This window comes from Ovis aries, chromosome 22 (assembly GCF_016772045.2).
Source record: "Ovis aries strain OAR_USU_Benz2616 breed Rambouillet chromosome 22, ARS-UI_Ramb_v3.0, whole genome shotgun sequence".
In the NCBI taxonomy this organism is placed as follows: Eukaryota; Metazoa; Chordata; class Mammalia; order Artiodactyla; family Bovidae; genus Ovis; species Ovis aries.
In genome coordinates this window covers 42,916,057-42,933,914 of record NC_056075.1, presented here as the reverse complement: position 1 = coordinate 42,933,914, position 17,858 = coordinate 42,916,057, and the positions used below count along the sequence as shown (strand labels likewise).

The following is a 17,858-nucleotide window of genomic DNA, read 5'->3' as shown; positions in this document are numbered from 1 at the left end:
CGCCAAAGAATTGATGCTTTTGAACTGTGGTGTTGGAGAAGACGCTTGAGAGTCCCTTGAACTGCAAGGAGATCCAATCAGTCCATCCTAAAGGAAATCAGTCCTGAATATTCATTGGAAGGACTGATGCTGAAGCTGAAACTCCAATACTTTCAGCCTTTCCACCTGATGCGAAGAGCTGACTCATTGTAAAAGACCCTCATGCTTGGAAAGATGGAAGGCAGGAGGAGAAGGGGATGACAGAGGATGAGACGGTTGGATGGCATCACCGACTCTATGAGTTTGCGTAAACTCTGGGAGTTGGTGATGGACAGGGAAACCTGGTGTGCTGCGGTTCATGGGGCCGCAGAGAGTCAGATGCGACTGAGCTAACCTTGCATGTTTTCTGAGCTTGGTTTAGGATGGTTCCTTTGCACACACAGGAAAGTCAAGGCAGTGGCTGGATGGGGTGGTGGCAGTGGGGGTGGGGGAGGGTTTCGCAGAGGTTTCCTAAGCATCTCTTTTCCTCCCCCTGTAAGTTGCCATCTGTCCCCACAAAAGATGAACAGTTTTGAGTGTTTTTTAAAAGTCCAAATGCACCATGTCCATTTGGAGAGAACATATTGAGTTGTGAACCGACCGTCAATTTCACTGAAACAGGTTTTTTTTTTTTTTTTTTTTCTGGGCAGCATTAGAGGGAAGCAAGCTATAATCAGAAAAAAGGAAAATTGTGTGGGGAAATGTGATTAAGCCAGGGAAAAATCCAATAGCTTAAATTTGGAGCTGAATTACCTATTGTCCTCTGAGGGTTCAAGTTCACCTCATTAGCCCATAAGTCCCCTTTACTGTGGGAGCTAAGAGAAGGGGTGTCCACTTGCCCTCCTTTCCTGATTCATCTCTCTCCCCTCTATCTAGGCCCCTTTAGCTCACACGCCAGCCAGTCCCAGGCCAGGCACCTTGGCTGGTGCAGTACGTAAGGGAGGGAGGGTGGATGCGTCCAGACCAAGCCCATGACACACACGCTCCCCGGACTTGAAGCCCTTAAACGCTTACAACAACCCTAAGGGGCAGGCACTGCTCACTTTTCTGGGTTATAGACGACAGGTTGGAAGCTCAGAGAGGCAGTATCACTGGCCCAAGGTCACACAGCAAGCAGGAAGCAAAGGAGCTGGAGTTTGAACTCCAGAGCCCAGGCTGACAAACTCTGCAGCCCACCCTCAGAGAGCAACTGAAACCCACTCTCCTGTTTCTGTCTGGGCTTCCTGTCCCACAGAAACCGCATCTCTGCAAGTTCTGACGTCCTGGCTAGGCATGGCAGACCTACACCAGGGCTCCCACCCAGGGGTCGTTCTGGTCCCCAGGTTGCCTAGATCTGTCAGTGTCTGGGGACATTTCTAGTTGTCAAAAGTGGGGAGTGGGAGGGAAGAGGTGCTGCTGGTGAGCAGTGGTAGAAGACAGAGGGGCTGCCAACATCTCACGATGCACAGGACACCCCCACCCACAGCACAGACTGTCAGGAGGGCTGAGGTCTCGTGGGTAGTTCTAGAAGGTAGAACTGATGGATCTGCTCTGCTCAGGACAGACTCGTACAGAGATCTGCAGACAGCCTGACACCCTGCGTTTAAAGTGAGAGGTAAGCCCACCAGCCTTCCCCCAGACGGCATGGCTACCACAGGAAACGACAGTGAGAGATGCTCTGGGCTTGTGTTGTCTGGAGAAGAGAAGACAGGTGCTGCTGAGGGGGAGACCGGCTCACTGCCCATCAGCAGGGCCCCCGGGACAGACGTCCTCCTGGACTGCAGAAAGCAGGATTGGGAGCATGGGTGGAACCATGGGGAGCCAGGCTTCAGCTCAGTGTGAGGAGGGACAGGGAGGGACAGAGGGGCTTGGGCACAGTGAGCCTCTCCTCCCTGGAGGGCCACCGCTCTCTGGAGGATGGTGAGGCAGGGCATCCTTTCCAGGTCCTGGACACCTGAGGATGCAGGAAGGTGCTGGGGGATAATGGGGGTGCTGAGGGATACTGCGGGATGTTGAGGGATGTTGGGGGATACTGGGGATGCTGAGAGATGCTGGGGGATGCTGAGGGATGCTAGGGGATGCTGAGGGATGCTGAGAGATGCTGGGGGATGCAGGAGGATGCTTGGGGATGCTGGGGGATGATGAAGGATTCTAGGGATGCTGGGGGATGAGGGATGCTGGGGGATACTGAACATGCTGAGAGATGCTGGGGGATGCTGAGGGATGCTGGGAGATGCAGGAGGATGCTGGGGGATGCTGAGAAATATTGGAGAATATGGGTGCTGAGGGATGCTGGTGGATGCTGAGGATGCTGAGAGATACTGGGGGTGCAAGTGGATACCGAGGGATTCTGGGGATGCTGAAGGGAGGCTGAGGGTTGCTGGGGGATGGGCCATATGCTCTCTATTTCACACACACACACACACACACACACACACACACACACACACACACGCACACAAAACCCTGCACAGCTTCTACTTCCCAGGCTCAACATCCACTTTCCAATAGAATATCAAAATCCTTTCTGTCAAAATCCTTTCTGTTTTCATCTGCCCAAATAGTTAAGTCATTCTGGATACAAATTTGTGTCTGCAGGGGTGTTTCCTCTCCAGTGAGCAAAACTGAGTGGTTCATACTTTTTTTTTTTTTTTTTTCTGGTTACAACATGTAAGGAAAGTTCTGTAGTTGGAGGAGGTTGGCTTCTGGAATGTACAGCCCTGAGGCCATTGTACTGCAACCTTGGCTGGCATGGGGGATGGGGACAGGGAGAGAACGTGACAAGCCACAATGCCTGGACTCACAGCGGCAGATCCTGGAGCCGTGGATGAGTGGGCCCATCTGGCTGGGCATGGAGCATGCTCCCTGCGCCCTGGGCAGGTGGCACCTGCTGATCATGGTGTCTGGGCCGGGGATTCCAGGCGGGGCTCTCCAGCACTCGATGGGCAGCAAGAACCCACGCCCTGCAGCCTGCTCTCCCCTATCTCTCCTCCCTTGTCTCCTCCTTTAGAGCTTCCTGGGTTTGGGGACTGAATATTAGAATGATGTGCTTTGCAATCAAGTGGGGAGTCTCACCACCTTTCAGTCCTAAGTTTAATCCAGAAGAATCTGAGGCTGAAAAGCAAAAGCATATGGCCTCCTTCTCCCTCATCTGTCAAGTTCTTTCTCATCCTCCGATCCACCCTCTGGAAAACACGTGGCCAAGCGAGGCCCGCCATGGCTTAAGGCCACGTGGGCCGGCACGGCTCTCTGGAGCCCCGCACCCCACCCCACCTGCCCCAAGCTCTGGGCCCACCGGCCCAGCTCACCTGGTGATCACGTAGGGTGCAAAGCACACGAGGAAGGTGCCTATGAAGGTGCTGATCTTCTTGGTGGCTCGCTGCCGCCGCCTCTTCTGCTCCTCCAGACAGCGTTCCCGCACACTGCGCACAAGAGAGGGAGGAGGTGAGTCACAGGGCGGGCCGGCCAGTCACAGGGACTCACTATCGTGCATGCAGGTGGTGGCTGCGAGAGCAGGAACTTGGCCATGCAGCCAGAGAGACCCGAGCTCAACTAGGCCGTAAGCACGTGACCTGGGGTACTTTGTCTGACATCACTGGGTCATCATCTGTAAAATATGGAGAGTAATACAACAAAACTGCACACAGGGGCAAGGGGAGGGTGGACCAACTGGGAGCTTAGGACTGACGTATACACTGAAGTGAAAGAGAAGTGGCTCAGTCGTGTCCGGCTCTTTGCAACCCTGTGGACTGTAGCCTACCAGGCTCCTCCGTCCATGGGATTCTCCAGGCAAGAATACTGGAGTGGGTTGCCATTTCCTTCTCCAGGGAATCTTCCCGACCCGGGGATCGAACCCAGGTCTGCCGCCTTGTAGGCAGACGCTTTACCATCTGAGCCATCAGGGAAGTCCATGCATACACTATCATGTGCAACACAGATAAGCTAGTGGGAAGCTTCTGTACAACAGGGGTACCTCAGCTTGGTGCTCTGTGATGACCTAGAGGGCGAGATGGGGGGTGGGGTGGGAGGGAGGCGCCGGAGGGAGGGGATTTATGTACGCATATAGCTGATTCACTCCGTGGTACAACAGAAATTGACACAACATTGCAAAGCAATTGTTCTCCAATTAAAAAGAAGAAATGACATAGAATAAAGTGCTGCAAAAGGCTGCTTTGAGAATTAAATGCCTGAAGCATACAAAGCAATTAGCACAGTGCCCAAGCAAGTGCAAATAAACACACTCCCTAGGTAGTGTCTCTAGTTCTTACCTTTACCTTACCTAATTCTTATCTCGAATTCTTTATCTTTTGATCCTGCTGGGTGCTACTTGTCCTGCCTTACAATGAAGACCCTGAGTTCACTGAGGCCAAATGATTTGCTCAGCTGGTAAGCGGTTGCAGAATTTGAACGCATGTCTGGGTGACTGGAGGCAGGTACCCTCCAGCTGCGGCAGCCCGGACTCTGTGTGCATTGTGGCCCGGGCTTCCTTTCCTCCACACCTTCAGCCCTATTTCTTCCACCCCAAAGCCCCAGCCAGCCCAGGGCGACAGACATCACATTATCAGGTGACTGAAACTCCAGTACTTTGGCCACCTCATGCGAAGAGTTGACTCACTGGAAAAGACTTTGATGCTGGGAGGGATTGGGGGCAGGAGGAGAAGGGCACGACCGAGGATGAGATGGCTGGATGGCATCACTGACTCAATGGACACGAGTCTGAGTGAACTCCGGGAGTTGGTGATGGACAGGGAGGCCTGGCGTGCTGCGATTCATGAGGTCACAAAGAGTCAGACACGACTGAGTGACTGAACTGAACTGGTGTTTGAAGAACTTAGTTGATTCCTTCAGAGATGAAGCTTGGTGAAGCTACAGGACCATTAAGTCCCTGGAGAATCGGGGACAGAGCTCTGAGGATGCCCACCTGCACCTCTAACCACACCCTGTTCCTGACTCCGCTCTGCTCCCTGCCTTTCGAGAACTGCCATCTCAGGCCGGCTGGGAGCAGCGGTTCTTGCAACCCCTTTCCTGCAGCCTCAGCAAAATGAACAAGCAACATCAGGGCTGTCCATCTCCACAAGCGAGGCATCACGTCCTCCAGATCACAGGACCCAACGTGGCCATGTGTTCCTACTGTTTACTTATTTTTTTTGACAATTAAAAATATATTGATTTATTTTAATTGGAGGATAATTACAATATTGTGATGGCTTCTGCCATACATTAGTATGAATAGGCCACAGGCATATATTAAAATAAATGACATGATTGCAGAAATGAACGGGGAGGAAGACTGTGGACAGAGTCATCCAGGAGTGAAGGTAACTTGGCAGAAGTCAGGCAGGGCTGCAGAGTGCGTGCACGCGTGCATGTTCCGTCTCTCAGTTGTGTCTGACTCTTTGCGGCCCCACGGACTGTAGCCACCAGACTCCTCTGTCCATGGGATACTTCAGGCAAGAATACTGGAGTGGGGTGCCATTTTCTTCTCCAGGGGATCTTCCCAACCCAGGTCTCTTGTGTCTCCTGCATTGGCAAGCTGGTTCTTTACCACTAGCGCCACCTGGCAAGCCCAGACCAAGCTCTGGTGAAGGTGAAGTTTCTCAGTCGTGTCCGACTCTTTGCAACCCTGTGGACTGTAGCCTACCAGGCTCCTCCGTCCATGGGATTCTCCAGGCAAGAGTACTGGAGTGGGTTGCCATTTCCTTCTCCAAGGAATCTTCCCGACCCAGGGATCAAACCCAAGTCTCCCGCATTGGAGGCAGACGCTTTAACCTCTGAGCCACTAGGGAAGCGGGACACGGAATTTTTTGCCCAAACGCCCTGGTCCTGCTTCCAGAAGGTGTGCAGGCGTCATCCTTGGACCCCTCCTCCTAAGGGTGGACTGCGCCACCTCTGTGCTCGGCTGGAGACCAGAGACATGACATCTGTGAGCGACATGTGGACGCAGATCCTGCAGTGTCCACCTTGTACACCGGAGGCCCCTTTCTGTGCTGGGGGAGTCAGGCTGGGAGACGAGGCATGCGGGCTGTGTGCACAAGGCCAGTTCTGCTCTCCCCGCCACGTCCGAGGAGCCTGAGAACCCTCAGCTTGAACCCAGTCTTGCAAAGCCTTCCAGACTGAACTTGCATCGCCTGTGTCTCCTGCATTGGCAAGAAGATTCTTTACTACTGAGCCTCCTGGGAAGCCAGGCTGCAGTGACCTGACACCAAACTAGGTCAGTCTGTTCAATGAAAGCCAGGAGTGGGGAGGACGTTCATGAGCCAGGCTCGTGAGCAGCATGGGTGCAAAGGCAGCCTCCCCTTCCCTCCACAAGAACCAACATTCTACTAATTAATCACAGCTCTTCTTTGTCAGATTTCTGATCACAGATGGACAATTCCATGTTAGTTTGGACTGGTCCCCTAAAATTCCTGCAGAATTTTTTCCCCTCCCTTGACTGTATCCTTCCAGGAATTTAGAAAGTTGAGAACTGGAGTCTGGCCCAGTACACACAGATTTCATACTGGCTGAAATGTATTACTCATGACTAACATCATGAATTAATTTCTAATCACTCATATCAATAGCCACCCACATTTCTTGATTTCTTAATTTAATATATACACCACTTTAGATATTGTGATAGGGGTTCATTTGCATTCATTGATTTGATACATCTCTGTAAGATAGTAAGTTACTCAGTCGTGTCCGACTCTTTGCGACCCCATGGACTGCAGCCCACCAGGCTCCTCCACCCTTGGAATTTTCTAGGCAAGAGTACTGGAGTCGGTTGCCATTTCCTTCTCCAGGGGGTCTTCCCGAACTAGGGATCGAACCCAGGTCTCCTGCATTGCAGGCAGACACTTTACCATCTGAACCACCAGGGAATCCCAATCCTATAAGATTAGGACTGATGAAACTGTAATCTTCACTTTTTCAGATGAGACAGAGGCACAGAGAAGTTAAGTAACTTGCTCAAGATCGCACAATGATTGGGAGAAGGGCGGCAGTAGGGTGACCAACTTGCCCTGGGCAATCAGGACTGTCCCAGGTTTAGTACTGAAAGTCCTGCAGCCTGGATGGTTTACACAGGACTGTCCAGTTTTCAGACCGAGGATCCCACATCTGAGGACCACTCTCCGTCTCGGGCAACCCAGGATGGTTGGTCTCCCTATGTGATAGCCGTAGCTGAACCCAGGTCATCTGACTCTGAATGTCACCTGCCAACTCCCTGGGGTCATTACACTTCCCTGGGGGGGTGTGTACGTCACCTCATTCAGAAAATCTGAAGCATACAACCAAGAAGGCAGAGAACAGAAGAGCAATTTTGCCTAAAGTCACACAGCAAGAGTCATCGTAAATCTTTTCACTTTCCATTTACACCTGGGTGTCTGTAGCATCTTCTTACAAAGACCTCTGGCTCTTGTGACTTGTGCAGATACAAGTGGGCATGGAGAGAAGGCACGGGTCCCCACCCTGGACATCTGGGTGCAGTGAGGCGATCAGCCCGTCTTGGTTTGCCTGAGACGGTCTTGATTTTCAGGCTCAAAGTCACACATCCTGGGAGCCCTCACAGTCCCAGGCAAATCAGAGTAACAGTCACCCTTGCGGCGTGTCTGGTACATTCTTTACAACACTGCTTGTTTTAATAATGAAATCCGTCAATCAAAACTCTCAGTACGATCAGCGTAGGAATTGCAGGAGGTGTGGGGCGTGAGCTGGGAGTCCCGAGTCATCACAGTACACTCACCCACTGGAAGGAGCATAGGATTCTGGACATCTCCTTGAACGTGAGGATCAAAGTCATTCGGTAAATGACTCATCAAGGGGCACCAGAGAAGCTGGTGGTGACACTGGAAGCTGGCCCTCTTCCGGGGTGTGACCTCCAACCATATTTTCCATTTCTCTGACATTGTAGAGTAACCCTGATCAGCGAGCAAGCTCTGGCCATGTGTCCTAGTCCCAGCTGTGCCCTCACAGCTGTGTGGCCTCAGGGAAGTCACTCAACCTCTCTGAGTCCAGTTCCTCATTTATCGGAGGTGGATTTCACAGTTAGACCTATAACTAGAGCATCCACTTAGCAGAGACAGAAGGGACTCACCTGCTACCCAACTCTGGAGGAGGGAGAAGCTTCCTCTGCCCCCCAACCCCACCCCTGAGGGGGCACTTGGGTTCCTGCTGAGGGTCTGAGGACCCAACTGTCTCCCCAAGAGCAGTATCTCTTCCTCCCACCACAGCAGATAATCCTGCCCCTGAGCCTTGAGGAATATTTAAAGACAGACATTCATTAAAGCTTTGAAGGTCCTCAGAAGGATAAACAGAAACATCTCAGGGACTCTCCGAGGAATAAAACAGACCCTTTAGAGGCTAGCGTGATCAAGGTCACTCTTCATTGTAAAAACCTGTGGGGAATTTATTTTATCTGTTCCTGCAAAGCTTTGTACAGGAGAGAAAGATTAAACAGCAGGCACTCCGCAGACACATTCCTTTTCTGGGTTCCCACACTACGAAGCTCAACATCTTGTACCCAGAAAAACGTAACAAGAGTATGCCATTTGAATTAATGAACAACCCTTAAGAAAATTAATACTCAATCATTTTAAAGTGACCTTATCAAAAGAGATGATAGTAGAAGTCTGCTCTAGCACAGATTTTTTTAAAGCTGAGAGTTCAGAATCTTGAGCCTTTCAGACAAAGCAAGGCTTATCAATAGAATGTCAAGCTGTGAACCCTTCCATGGCCGAGAGTCCTCTCTGGTTGATACTGAGTGGTCAGCACACAAGCAGCGCCAGAGCCAGACCTCTGGGCTTAAGTCTATGCTTCTTGTACTGACCTGTTGTGCGGCTTTAGGCAAGTTACACAGCTCTTTGTGCATCAGCCTCTTCATTTCTAAAATGGGGACAATGCAAGTACCTGTGTGGCAGGATCCTATTGAGTTTAACTAAGTAAACAGCCTGGAAGGAGCTAAGACAGTGCTTGCTCAGAGTCAGAGCTCATTCAGTGTGGATCCTAAGTATTATTCATTCAGTATATATCTATGAAACAATGACTATGGCCCAGCACTACCTTGAACCCCCAAACTCCCTCCCACTGCAAAATTTCTCTTTCTATATTTATGAGAGAGAGCACATAGCGACTAGCGACTGTTGCCAGGTAAGATCTGAGCTTGAGTCTGGGCTCCCATGCGGTGCAGCGGCTGAGAGGTCAGAAGCTGTCTTGGCCAAGTTCGTTGGCCCAGAGTGCAAGCGCAGTGCCAGTGTGTATGTGCGTGTGTGTGTGTGTGTGTGTGTGTGTGTGTGTGTTGGGTAGGGCAGGACGGGGGAGGGGGCGCAGTTGGTTCCAAAGGCTGTGACAAGACACAGCATTCCCTTGAGCCAAAAGGAGATGGGCTCTCCTGGTGACATGTGGGGTCAAAGACATGTTCCCCAGGAGGCTTCAGGAACGGGGCAGAGGGATGGATTATCCTGGGGATATCTGAAAAGTCAGTACATGAGGTGACTGTGGCTAAAACATGTGGGGTGTGGGTCCTGACTGATGCCCAGAGGACAGTAGCTGGCCCAGGACTCAGAGAGACATCGGGATTTGCCTTCCGGCTTTTAGGAAAATGAAACAAAAGGCCAGGAAACAGGTTGACTGACGGTGGAGAAAAGCCTCGAGTTTGGGGTCAGGACTGGTGTGAGCAGTCCTGCCCTGAGACCTGAAAAGTGGGGGCCTGTCCTGGGCCCTGGATACTGAGGGACCCAGGCCTGCCCAGGAAGTGAGGAGTTCAGGGCTAAGGGGATGGGCACACTCAGAACCCACATGCTCCATCCTAGACCAAGCTCTGTGTGTGTGTGTGTGTGTGTGTGTGTGTGTGTGTGTGTGTGTGTGTGTGTGTGTGTGTACGTGCTAAGTCACTTCAGTCATGCCCCACTATTTGCAACTCTGTGGACAGTAACCCACCAGACTCCTCTGTCCATGAGATTCTCCAGGCAATTATACTGGGGTGGGTTGCCATGCCCTCCTCCAGGGGATCTTCCCAACCCAGGGATCGAACCCAAGTCTCTTGTGTCTCCTGCATGGGCAAATTGGTTCTTTACCACTAGTGCCACCTGGCAAGCCCAGACCAAGCTCTAGGGACATGGAATTTTTTGCCCAAACGCCCTGGTCCTGCTTCCAGAAGGTGTGCAGGCATCATCCTTGGGCCCCTCCTCCTAAGGGTGGACTGTGCCACCTCTGTGCTCGGCTGGAGACCAGAGACATGACATCTGTGAGCGACATGTGGACGCAGATCCTGCAGTGTCCATCTTGTACACCGGAGGCCCCTTTCTGTGCTGGGGGAGCCAGGCTGGGAGACGAGGCAGGCGGGCTGTGTGCACAAAGCCAGTTCTGCTCTCCCCACCACGTCCAAGGAACCTGAGAACCCTCAGTTTAAACCCAGCCTTGCAAAGCATTATAAATGCATACTTCTCAAGGCAGAAGGCTAGAATATCTTTCATTTAACAGTTTGTAAGTGCCATAGACTTGATGCTTTTGAACTGTGGTGTTGGAGAAGACTCTTGAGAGTCCCTTGGACTGCAAGGAGATCCCAGTCCATCCTAAAGGAGATCAGTCCTGAATATTTATTGGAAGGACTGATGCTGAAGCTGAAACTCTAATACTTTGGCCACCTGATGCGAAGAACTGACTCATTGGAAAAGACCCTGATGCTGGGAAAGATTGAGGGTGGGAGGAGAAGGGGATGGCAGAGGATGAGATGGTTGGATGGCATCACCGACTCAATGGACATGAGTTTGAGTAAACTCCAGGAGTTGGTGATGGACAGGGAGGCCTGGGGTGCTACAGTCCATGGGGTTGCAAAGAGTCAGACACGACTGAGCAACTGAGCTGAACTGAACTGAAGTTGAATTTTTTGAAATTCTCAATATTCATGTAGATGGCTTGTGAAACTCCATTTGCACTATTGCCACATAATCCATAAAACTTGGGGGCAGACCCAGGTGGAGCCACAATCTAGATCTGTTAAATATGGCAAGTGCCCCCTCTTCCCTGAGGGCCGCAACTTCTTCATCTACAAAATCAACAGCACAGGGAAGGCCCTTCCATCTGGCTTTGCACAGTTCTGAGACCCTCTGGCTCAGCTCTCACCCTGTAGCCCTTGATCACAAGCATGCGTATGTTTCACCAAAGGTCCAGTCTGAAGTCATGAACCTGTGCCGGCGAGTGGCACCCTCAGCTGGACGCGGAGAGCAGGGCTGCGGCATCAACACCAGGGGTCCCCATGAGGGGCCCCCAACAAGGCTCCCCGTCGGCTCCCCATCCGCGTCCCTGAGGGCACCAGCGACTGGATCTGAGTATAATCGGTTCCAAGTTGTGATCTGGGAGAACTGAAGCCAGTAGACTGACTGGTTAGAGCCCAGGTGGGTAAAAACTTAGTAATTCCCAGTTCCTTTGTGACTGCAGTAACCCGAGAGACCACTCCAAAAAAATGGGAGAAGGGAGGGTCTCTCAGGGTCCCTGATTCAACTTAGAGCTGAGAGTCCCTGACCTTGCGGTGGTGCTGAAGCAGAGGAATCCAGCCTGTCATTCTCCCTGTCAAATGCTCTGCAGGAAGAGCCAGCATCCCTCGGGAGCTTCCTGACAATGCCACCCTGGGCCTCAGGGAAAACTCAAAATTAAGTCCCAGGAGGCCAGCAGGGTGGTGGCTGTGAAGGGAATCTTCCAGTGGACAAACTCACCGTGACTTGCCACCCTGGACAAGGAAGTCTGACTTCTACTGATCGGGACTGGACTCCCCCAGCTCCTGGCACCAACTGGCCCTGGAAGCTGCCTGAAGCCTTAGTGCCAGAGGTTCGGGGGGCCTAGGGGCAGCCTCCTTCCCCGCTACCCCAGAGCTAACTGTGCCGTTTCTCACTTGTGGGGAGGATGAGTTTGGAGCCTCCAAAAAACAAGCCTGAGGATCCACTGTCCAAGAGCCAGTGCCCTCCTGTGAGGCCAGGGCTCACGCTGTCCCTCTGGGAGTGGACCCCATAGAAAAGGGCAGGCTGTGGCCACTGAAGGGACAGGGCTGTCGCACCCGCCCACTCCTCTGCAACCTCCGACCAGCCTCCGCCAGCGGGGCCTGTTGGAATCAGCAGAAGGCAATCCCCCCCCCCCACCCCGACCATCCCCCAGAAGCCCTTCCTCTCCCTACTGAAGGCTGCTCTTGCTCCTTGGCCCTGCAGGACCCCAGGGCTCTGGGGAGAGGGTTTCCTCCGGGCTCCCTGGGGCTCAGAAGTGACGAGCATCCCCCTGGGGGTGGGGGGGGTGCGCGGAGGAGGGAAGAGAGGCCCAGAGGCCAGCAGAGCAGCTGTCTCTTCTCCTGACTCCCCCAGGAGCTCTTTCCGTGGTGTCTGACCTGGAGTCCATTAGACATCTGCAAAATTGGAGTCCACCCAGGTGGCACAGCGGTAAAGAATCTGCCTGCCAATGTAGGAGACGCTAGAGATGCAGGTTCGATCCCTGGGTTGGGAAGATTCCCCTGGAGGAGGAAATGGCAACCCACTCCAGTATTCTTGCCTGGAAAATTTCATGGACAGAGGAGCTTGGTGGGCTACAGTCCATGGGGGTCACAAAGAGGTGGACATGACTGAGCAGTATCTTAAAAGGGCTGAAAAGGAACCACCGTCGTCCTGTTCTGGAAGCTGAAGGGAGAGAGGTGATGGAGTTTGTACTGGTCTAAATAAGAACTGATTCCTTTCCCAGCTGATTCCCTCCTCCCCTGTTAGGTTCTTGCCAAGTAGGCTCACTCGTTCAAGTGCCAGGAGTTCAATAACACTGCCTACAGCTTCTAGAGTGCTCCCTGTGAATGTCCTAGGGAAGACGCACCTTCTCAAGTGGGGTCCTCTCACCCCAGGGTGATGGGAAGGGGATCCTTAGGTGATACTGACCCATGCACGGCCACGTGCCACGAGGCAGGGCGAGCCTTTGTGTCGGTGCACACCTGTGGTCCGTTACACAGGCAGCTGACATACGAGCACGTAAGCCTGTGTGTGTGGAGCTCACACATTGTCATACATGGTTCACACGCCCTGATCTTTCACAATGGACATAGTGTACATGATTCTGGGAGGAAGATTCTGCAACTAGAAGCTCTGGGCCGGCATGTAATCTGGAAGGACCATCCTGAGGGGAGCAGGGAGCACAGGCTTACATGCCCTTCTGTGTCCAGACAGCGTGACGCTCAAGGTTTTCTCTTTGTTTTTTGCTCATGCGCAAAATAACTCAGAACTGAAGGAGCCTTTGGTCAGACTGACTCCCCTCCCCTCACCTAGGAGCTTGCTTCTCCCTGGCCTGGGAGGCATTCACACCCTGAGGACAGAGTTCCCTCCCTGGCCCCTGGCCTCCCATGCACCGGTCCTCTCTGCCTGCCTCACTTTTCATGCCATCTTGACACCAAAACCGCCTTTCAAGGGTCCAGAGCATCAGGACATAAAATAGCAGAGTCTATAGAACAGGGACCCAGCAGCAGTCCCCCTCCTCCCTCCCCTCTCCTTGTAAGGAAACCAAGGTGCTCTCAGGACAGCTCAGCTGAGTCTTTGGGCCTTCTGTCCCTGAGGGGCTGGGGGGCAGGGGTAGGGGGGATGGTAAGACTTGCTGGGGTCGGGGTGGGGAGATGGAGGCACCCTAACCTGCACTGCCCACCCCGAGCTGCCTTCCTGAGAAACAGCAGTCAGGGGAGAATGGAGGTGGGTGGGCAGGTTTCACCATGGGAGTCTCGGGATGACACCCTCCCTCTGCAGGGACTCCAAGTCCAGGGGACACCAGAGGGCGCTGTCTGGGGGGGCAGGAGGGGCCCCCTCACCCTGCCATAGCCCTTCAGAGGCTCCTTTAAGGACCACAGAGGAAGGGGCCGCCCAGGACTCTCTCTCTCTCCCCTTCCCTCTCTCTCTTTCTATTGCACGCGCGCACGCACACACACACATGAGCAGGAGACAGAAGCAGTGCCAGGCACCAGAGAAAGGAAAGAGCCGGCAGAGCGGCACGCTGCTGTCTGAAGAGCTCTGAGCAGCACCCCAAGCATCCCGGCCAGGCTCTTAGGGCCTGATGGGAGCCATGCAAAGGCCTTCAGCAGTGAACAGAGATCACTGCCTTCCCGTATATGCTGTTACTTAAAGTGAACACTACATATGCCAAAGAAGTCCGGCAAAGTCCCAATTCTCTGCGGTTTCCATCCCCAAGAGTCGTGGACTGTATACATTCATATCGCACCCACCTTTGGGGAGGTCCTGCTTGGTTGATGCTCTAAGCACCTGTCTTGAGACCCACAACGTTGCCCCTTTTCTCCTACCTCAGTTTTCCAAACAGGACACAGAGGCTCGGTGTTAAAAGAGCTTGCCCAAAGCTGCACGATGGAGCGTGGGGGGAGTCAAGGACCCCCTTTCCCCGACAAAGCTCCCACCCCGCTCCTCCACCGAGTGCCCCGCCCCGCGTCCTCACCTGGGGTGGATGTCCACCAGCAGCACGAGCGTCTGCATGGTGATCACGTCGATGCGCTTGCAGTGGAAGCGGGCCACCTTGAGCACCTTGCAGTACGTACAGCAGAGCACGACGAAGGAGAGCAGGAAGCTCAGCGCGTGGAAGGCGCCCGTGAAGACGGCGAAGCGCAGGCGCTCGTCCGGCCGCCGGCTGCAGAGCGTGCAGGACGCGTAGAGCTGGTGGAAGCCGAGCCAGGACAGGGCGAGCGCGGCGGCCGGGAAGGTGAGCGCGTGCAGCCACGTGTAGGCCACCATGAGCGCGGCGTCGCGGAGGCGCATCTTGGCGCGGTAGCTCAGCGGGAAGACCACGGCCACCCAGCGGTCGATGCTGAGCGCGGCCATGCTGAGCATGGAGTTGGCGGCCAGAAAGGTGTCGAGGAAGGCGGCTAGGCGGCACAGGCGGTCCCCAGCCGGCGGCCGCTGCGCCACGACGCCGGCCAGCGTGAGCGGCATGTTGACCACGGTGCACAGCAGGTTGCCGCACGTGAGGTTCAGGGTGAAGAGCGCCGGCGCCTGGCGGCGGATGTCGGCGCTGTGCAGCAGGCAGAGCAGCACCAGCGCGTTGGACAGCAGCGAGACGCCCATCGTGCCCACCAGCAGCCCCGCCAGGCCCGCGTCCCACGAGTTCATGGTGCGCGCCCGCCGCTGGCGCTCAGGGCCCGCCGCCCCGCGCCGCCATGGCGCAGCCCGCCGCCGGCTCAGCCCCTCGGCGGCCGCGCCGCCGCCCCGCGCCCCCCGGTCCCCGCCGCCATGGCTCCCCCACTCCCCCGCCCCCCGGAGAGGGCGCGCGGCCACCCCGGAGCCCGGCGCCACCTCCCGGGCAAGCGCCCGTGCGCCGCCGAACCTGGAGCTTTGCGCGCCCTCGGATCCCGGGCTGCGGGCGCCGGCGGCCGCCTCTCACCCCATCCCTCCGCGCTCCGTCTCGGTCTCCGCGGCCCCTCCTGCAACCTTGCCTTCTCTGCCTCCCGTCTCTCCGCTGCTCGCTCTCCTCGCTCTTCCTCTCTGCCTTCCTCTCCACTTTCTCTCTCTCTCCCCTCTGCTGTGCTTTCTTTCTCACCCACTGCTGTTCTCGCCGTCTGTCTGTCGCACCCCTCACCAGCTTTCTCCTCCCCTCTTGTTCTTCCCTCTCCTCTCGTCTGGCTCACTCCAGAATCTGGCTGCTTCTATCACAGAAATTCCCCGCTGAGGCGCGCGAGCGCGCGCGCACACACACTCAGAAAGAACCAGCCCTGAAGGCTCCGGTGCGGGGTGATTGGCTCTTGGTAGCTTCCTGTCTCCCACCCCCACTCCCCAATCCTCCCTGAATGTGTGTCAAAGACAAGCTGAGTCAAGGAAGTCTGCCCGAGAAAAGGGAGGGATGTCTGGGCACCTTCATGGCTCAGGGCTACCCATCCGAGCCCCAGCGCTAGCCTGGCCAGACGTGGACGGGGAGGTCCTGCCCCATCTGTCCCTCGGAGCCTCGCAGTGCTGAAGTTTATCCCTTTGTGGGCTGAGCGGGGGGAGCTCTGTTGCTGAAATGGGAAGGAACACACCTCTCTCCAACCTCTGTGATCAAGGCCCTGGCCCCTGATGTCTCCCAGGGTCCCCCCAGCCTGTCCCCAGGGCAGCAGCTACACTCCTCGGGGCGCTTGGTTGACGGGGCTGTCTTCCCACCGCCCTTCAGCCTGGGCTTCAGCCGCGTCCTCAAGCCTACTGGGGTGATGCTGAGACACCCCCTAGCCCAGAGAGGCCTTTATCTGGCCCTGAGTGCTCACAGGTGGATGGATGGCTCTGCCTGTCCAAGGCCAGTCTCAGCAGAGCCCTGGGGTGGCTGATAACTCCGCACTCCCAGCCCAGGCTCCCCTGTGGCCCTCTGCCAGCCCACACACCATGTGCTGTGGGTCTTGGTGGGGCAGCTGGTTCCAGTCTGCGAGGGACCTGAATGACGCACCCTACAGGAACCCTTCAGAAAAAGGGCAGGAGGGTGGCTGGTGTGGCTTGGTGGAGACCCTGAGAACTCTGAGCAAGCAGGCTCCCATCTCCTCCTCCGGGAAGCATGCCCCAACTGTGGCCCTCCTCTCTTTCTGTCCGGGCCCCAGGTGGAGGGCTTCCTGGGTGATCCAGTGGCTAAGAATGTGCCTGCCAATGCAGGAGACGCAGGTTCAAGCCCTGCTCCAGGAAGATTGCACATGTCGAGGGGCAGCTGGGCCCGAGCACCATAACTACAGATCCTGCACTCGAGCTCACAGGCTGCAACAAGAGAGGCCGCCACAGTGGGAGGCCGGTACACTACAATTGGAAAAGGGCCCCCACTCGGCACAGCTAGAGAAAGCCCGCGTGCAGCAATGAAGACGGAGTGCAGGCAAAAATAAATACATCTTAAAAAAAAAAAAAAAAAAAGATCCCAGCGGGAGGGTGTGCAGATCAGGGCTCCCGTCTTACCCTGTGACTGAACTTTTACTAACACACCACTGATGTCACGGGATCCTGGCAAGTTACCAGACCTCAAGGAGCCTCATTGTCCTTCTTTACCTCTCAGGGTTCTGGTAAGAAATAACTAAGACACTGTGTGCGCAGAGCTTTGCCCACCAGAGGAGGAAATGAACCGGAAGCCAGCCATCTCTTCATCACTTGGCCCATCACCTGGCCTGCTGACTTCAGGGTTGGCTATGTCTTCATTAGATACTTGGCATCAGAGTGAGATATTCACTTGCGTATCTCCCCTGCTCCCAAAGACTTTGTTCCCACAAGTAGCCCCTAGAAAGAGACAGGTGACCAGGTACTGTTTGTGGAATAAATGCGTGAGCTAAATACATTGCTCTGAGCTCTGTTGGGTCTAGTCTTCTTATACTTCAGGGTTTATCAGAATTGCCTGAGAAACTTGGGGTGCTGGTTAAGAGTTAGGTTCCTGGGTCATACTTCTGAGGTCGGTCTGGGAATCTGCATTCTTAGTGAGCTGTTCAGGTGATACTGATGAGGATGGTCCATGACTATGCCCTGAGGAGCAAAGTCGAGGAGAAGTGGTCAGGTGGCAGGGCTGGATGCCAACTCATCATGTGGTACATCCTCTAGTGGTAGCCTAATGCTTTGGCCTGGAGCTTCCTGCTGGAAGGTCACCAGCGTGTGTAGGAAGTGCAAAGTGAAGTGTTAACTCATCTCTTACAGCACAGTGGAGTTTATAAGACACATCCAAACATTATTGCACTCCATTTCATCTCTACCCAATGACAAGAGAAAAAAAAAGCTTCTCATCCACATTTTTGAGATGATGCTGCTGAGACTCAAAAAGATTAAGTGACAAAACTGGTCAGGGATGAAGCCAGCATCTCTAACTCCATAGACTGCCCCCCTTCTGCACATTCCAGAGGTCCTCAGTCACTTTCTCAAGTGAGTGTCCTCAGTCTGGAACTA

General features: G+C 54.4%; 1 protein-coding gene across 3 annotated transcripts in view; it reads right to left on the bottom strand.

Annotated features, from left to right (window-relative positions):
- GPR26 (G protein-coupled receptor 26) overlaps window positions 1-15,195 on the bottom strand; it is a 33,922-nt gene extending 18,727 nt beyond the window's left edge. For all 3 annotated transcript variants that reach the window (XM_060404817.1, XM_027960352.3, XM_060404818.1), the window contains exons 1-2: window positions 14,431-15,195; window positions 3,306-3,419 (exon numbers count right to left, since the gene is read on the bottom strand). In XM_060404817.1, coding sequence (XP_060260800.1) covers window positions 3,306-3,419; window positions 14,431-15,098 — 782 coding nt within the window. In that variant the 5' untranslated portion in view covers window positions 15,099-15,195. The remainder of the gene's footprint in view (window positions 1-3,305; window positions 3,420-14,430) is intronic.
- Between the last annotated feature and the right edge of the window lie 2,663 nt (window positions 15,196-17,858).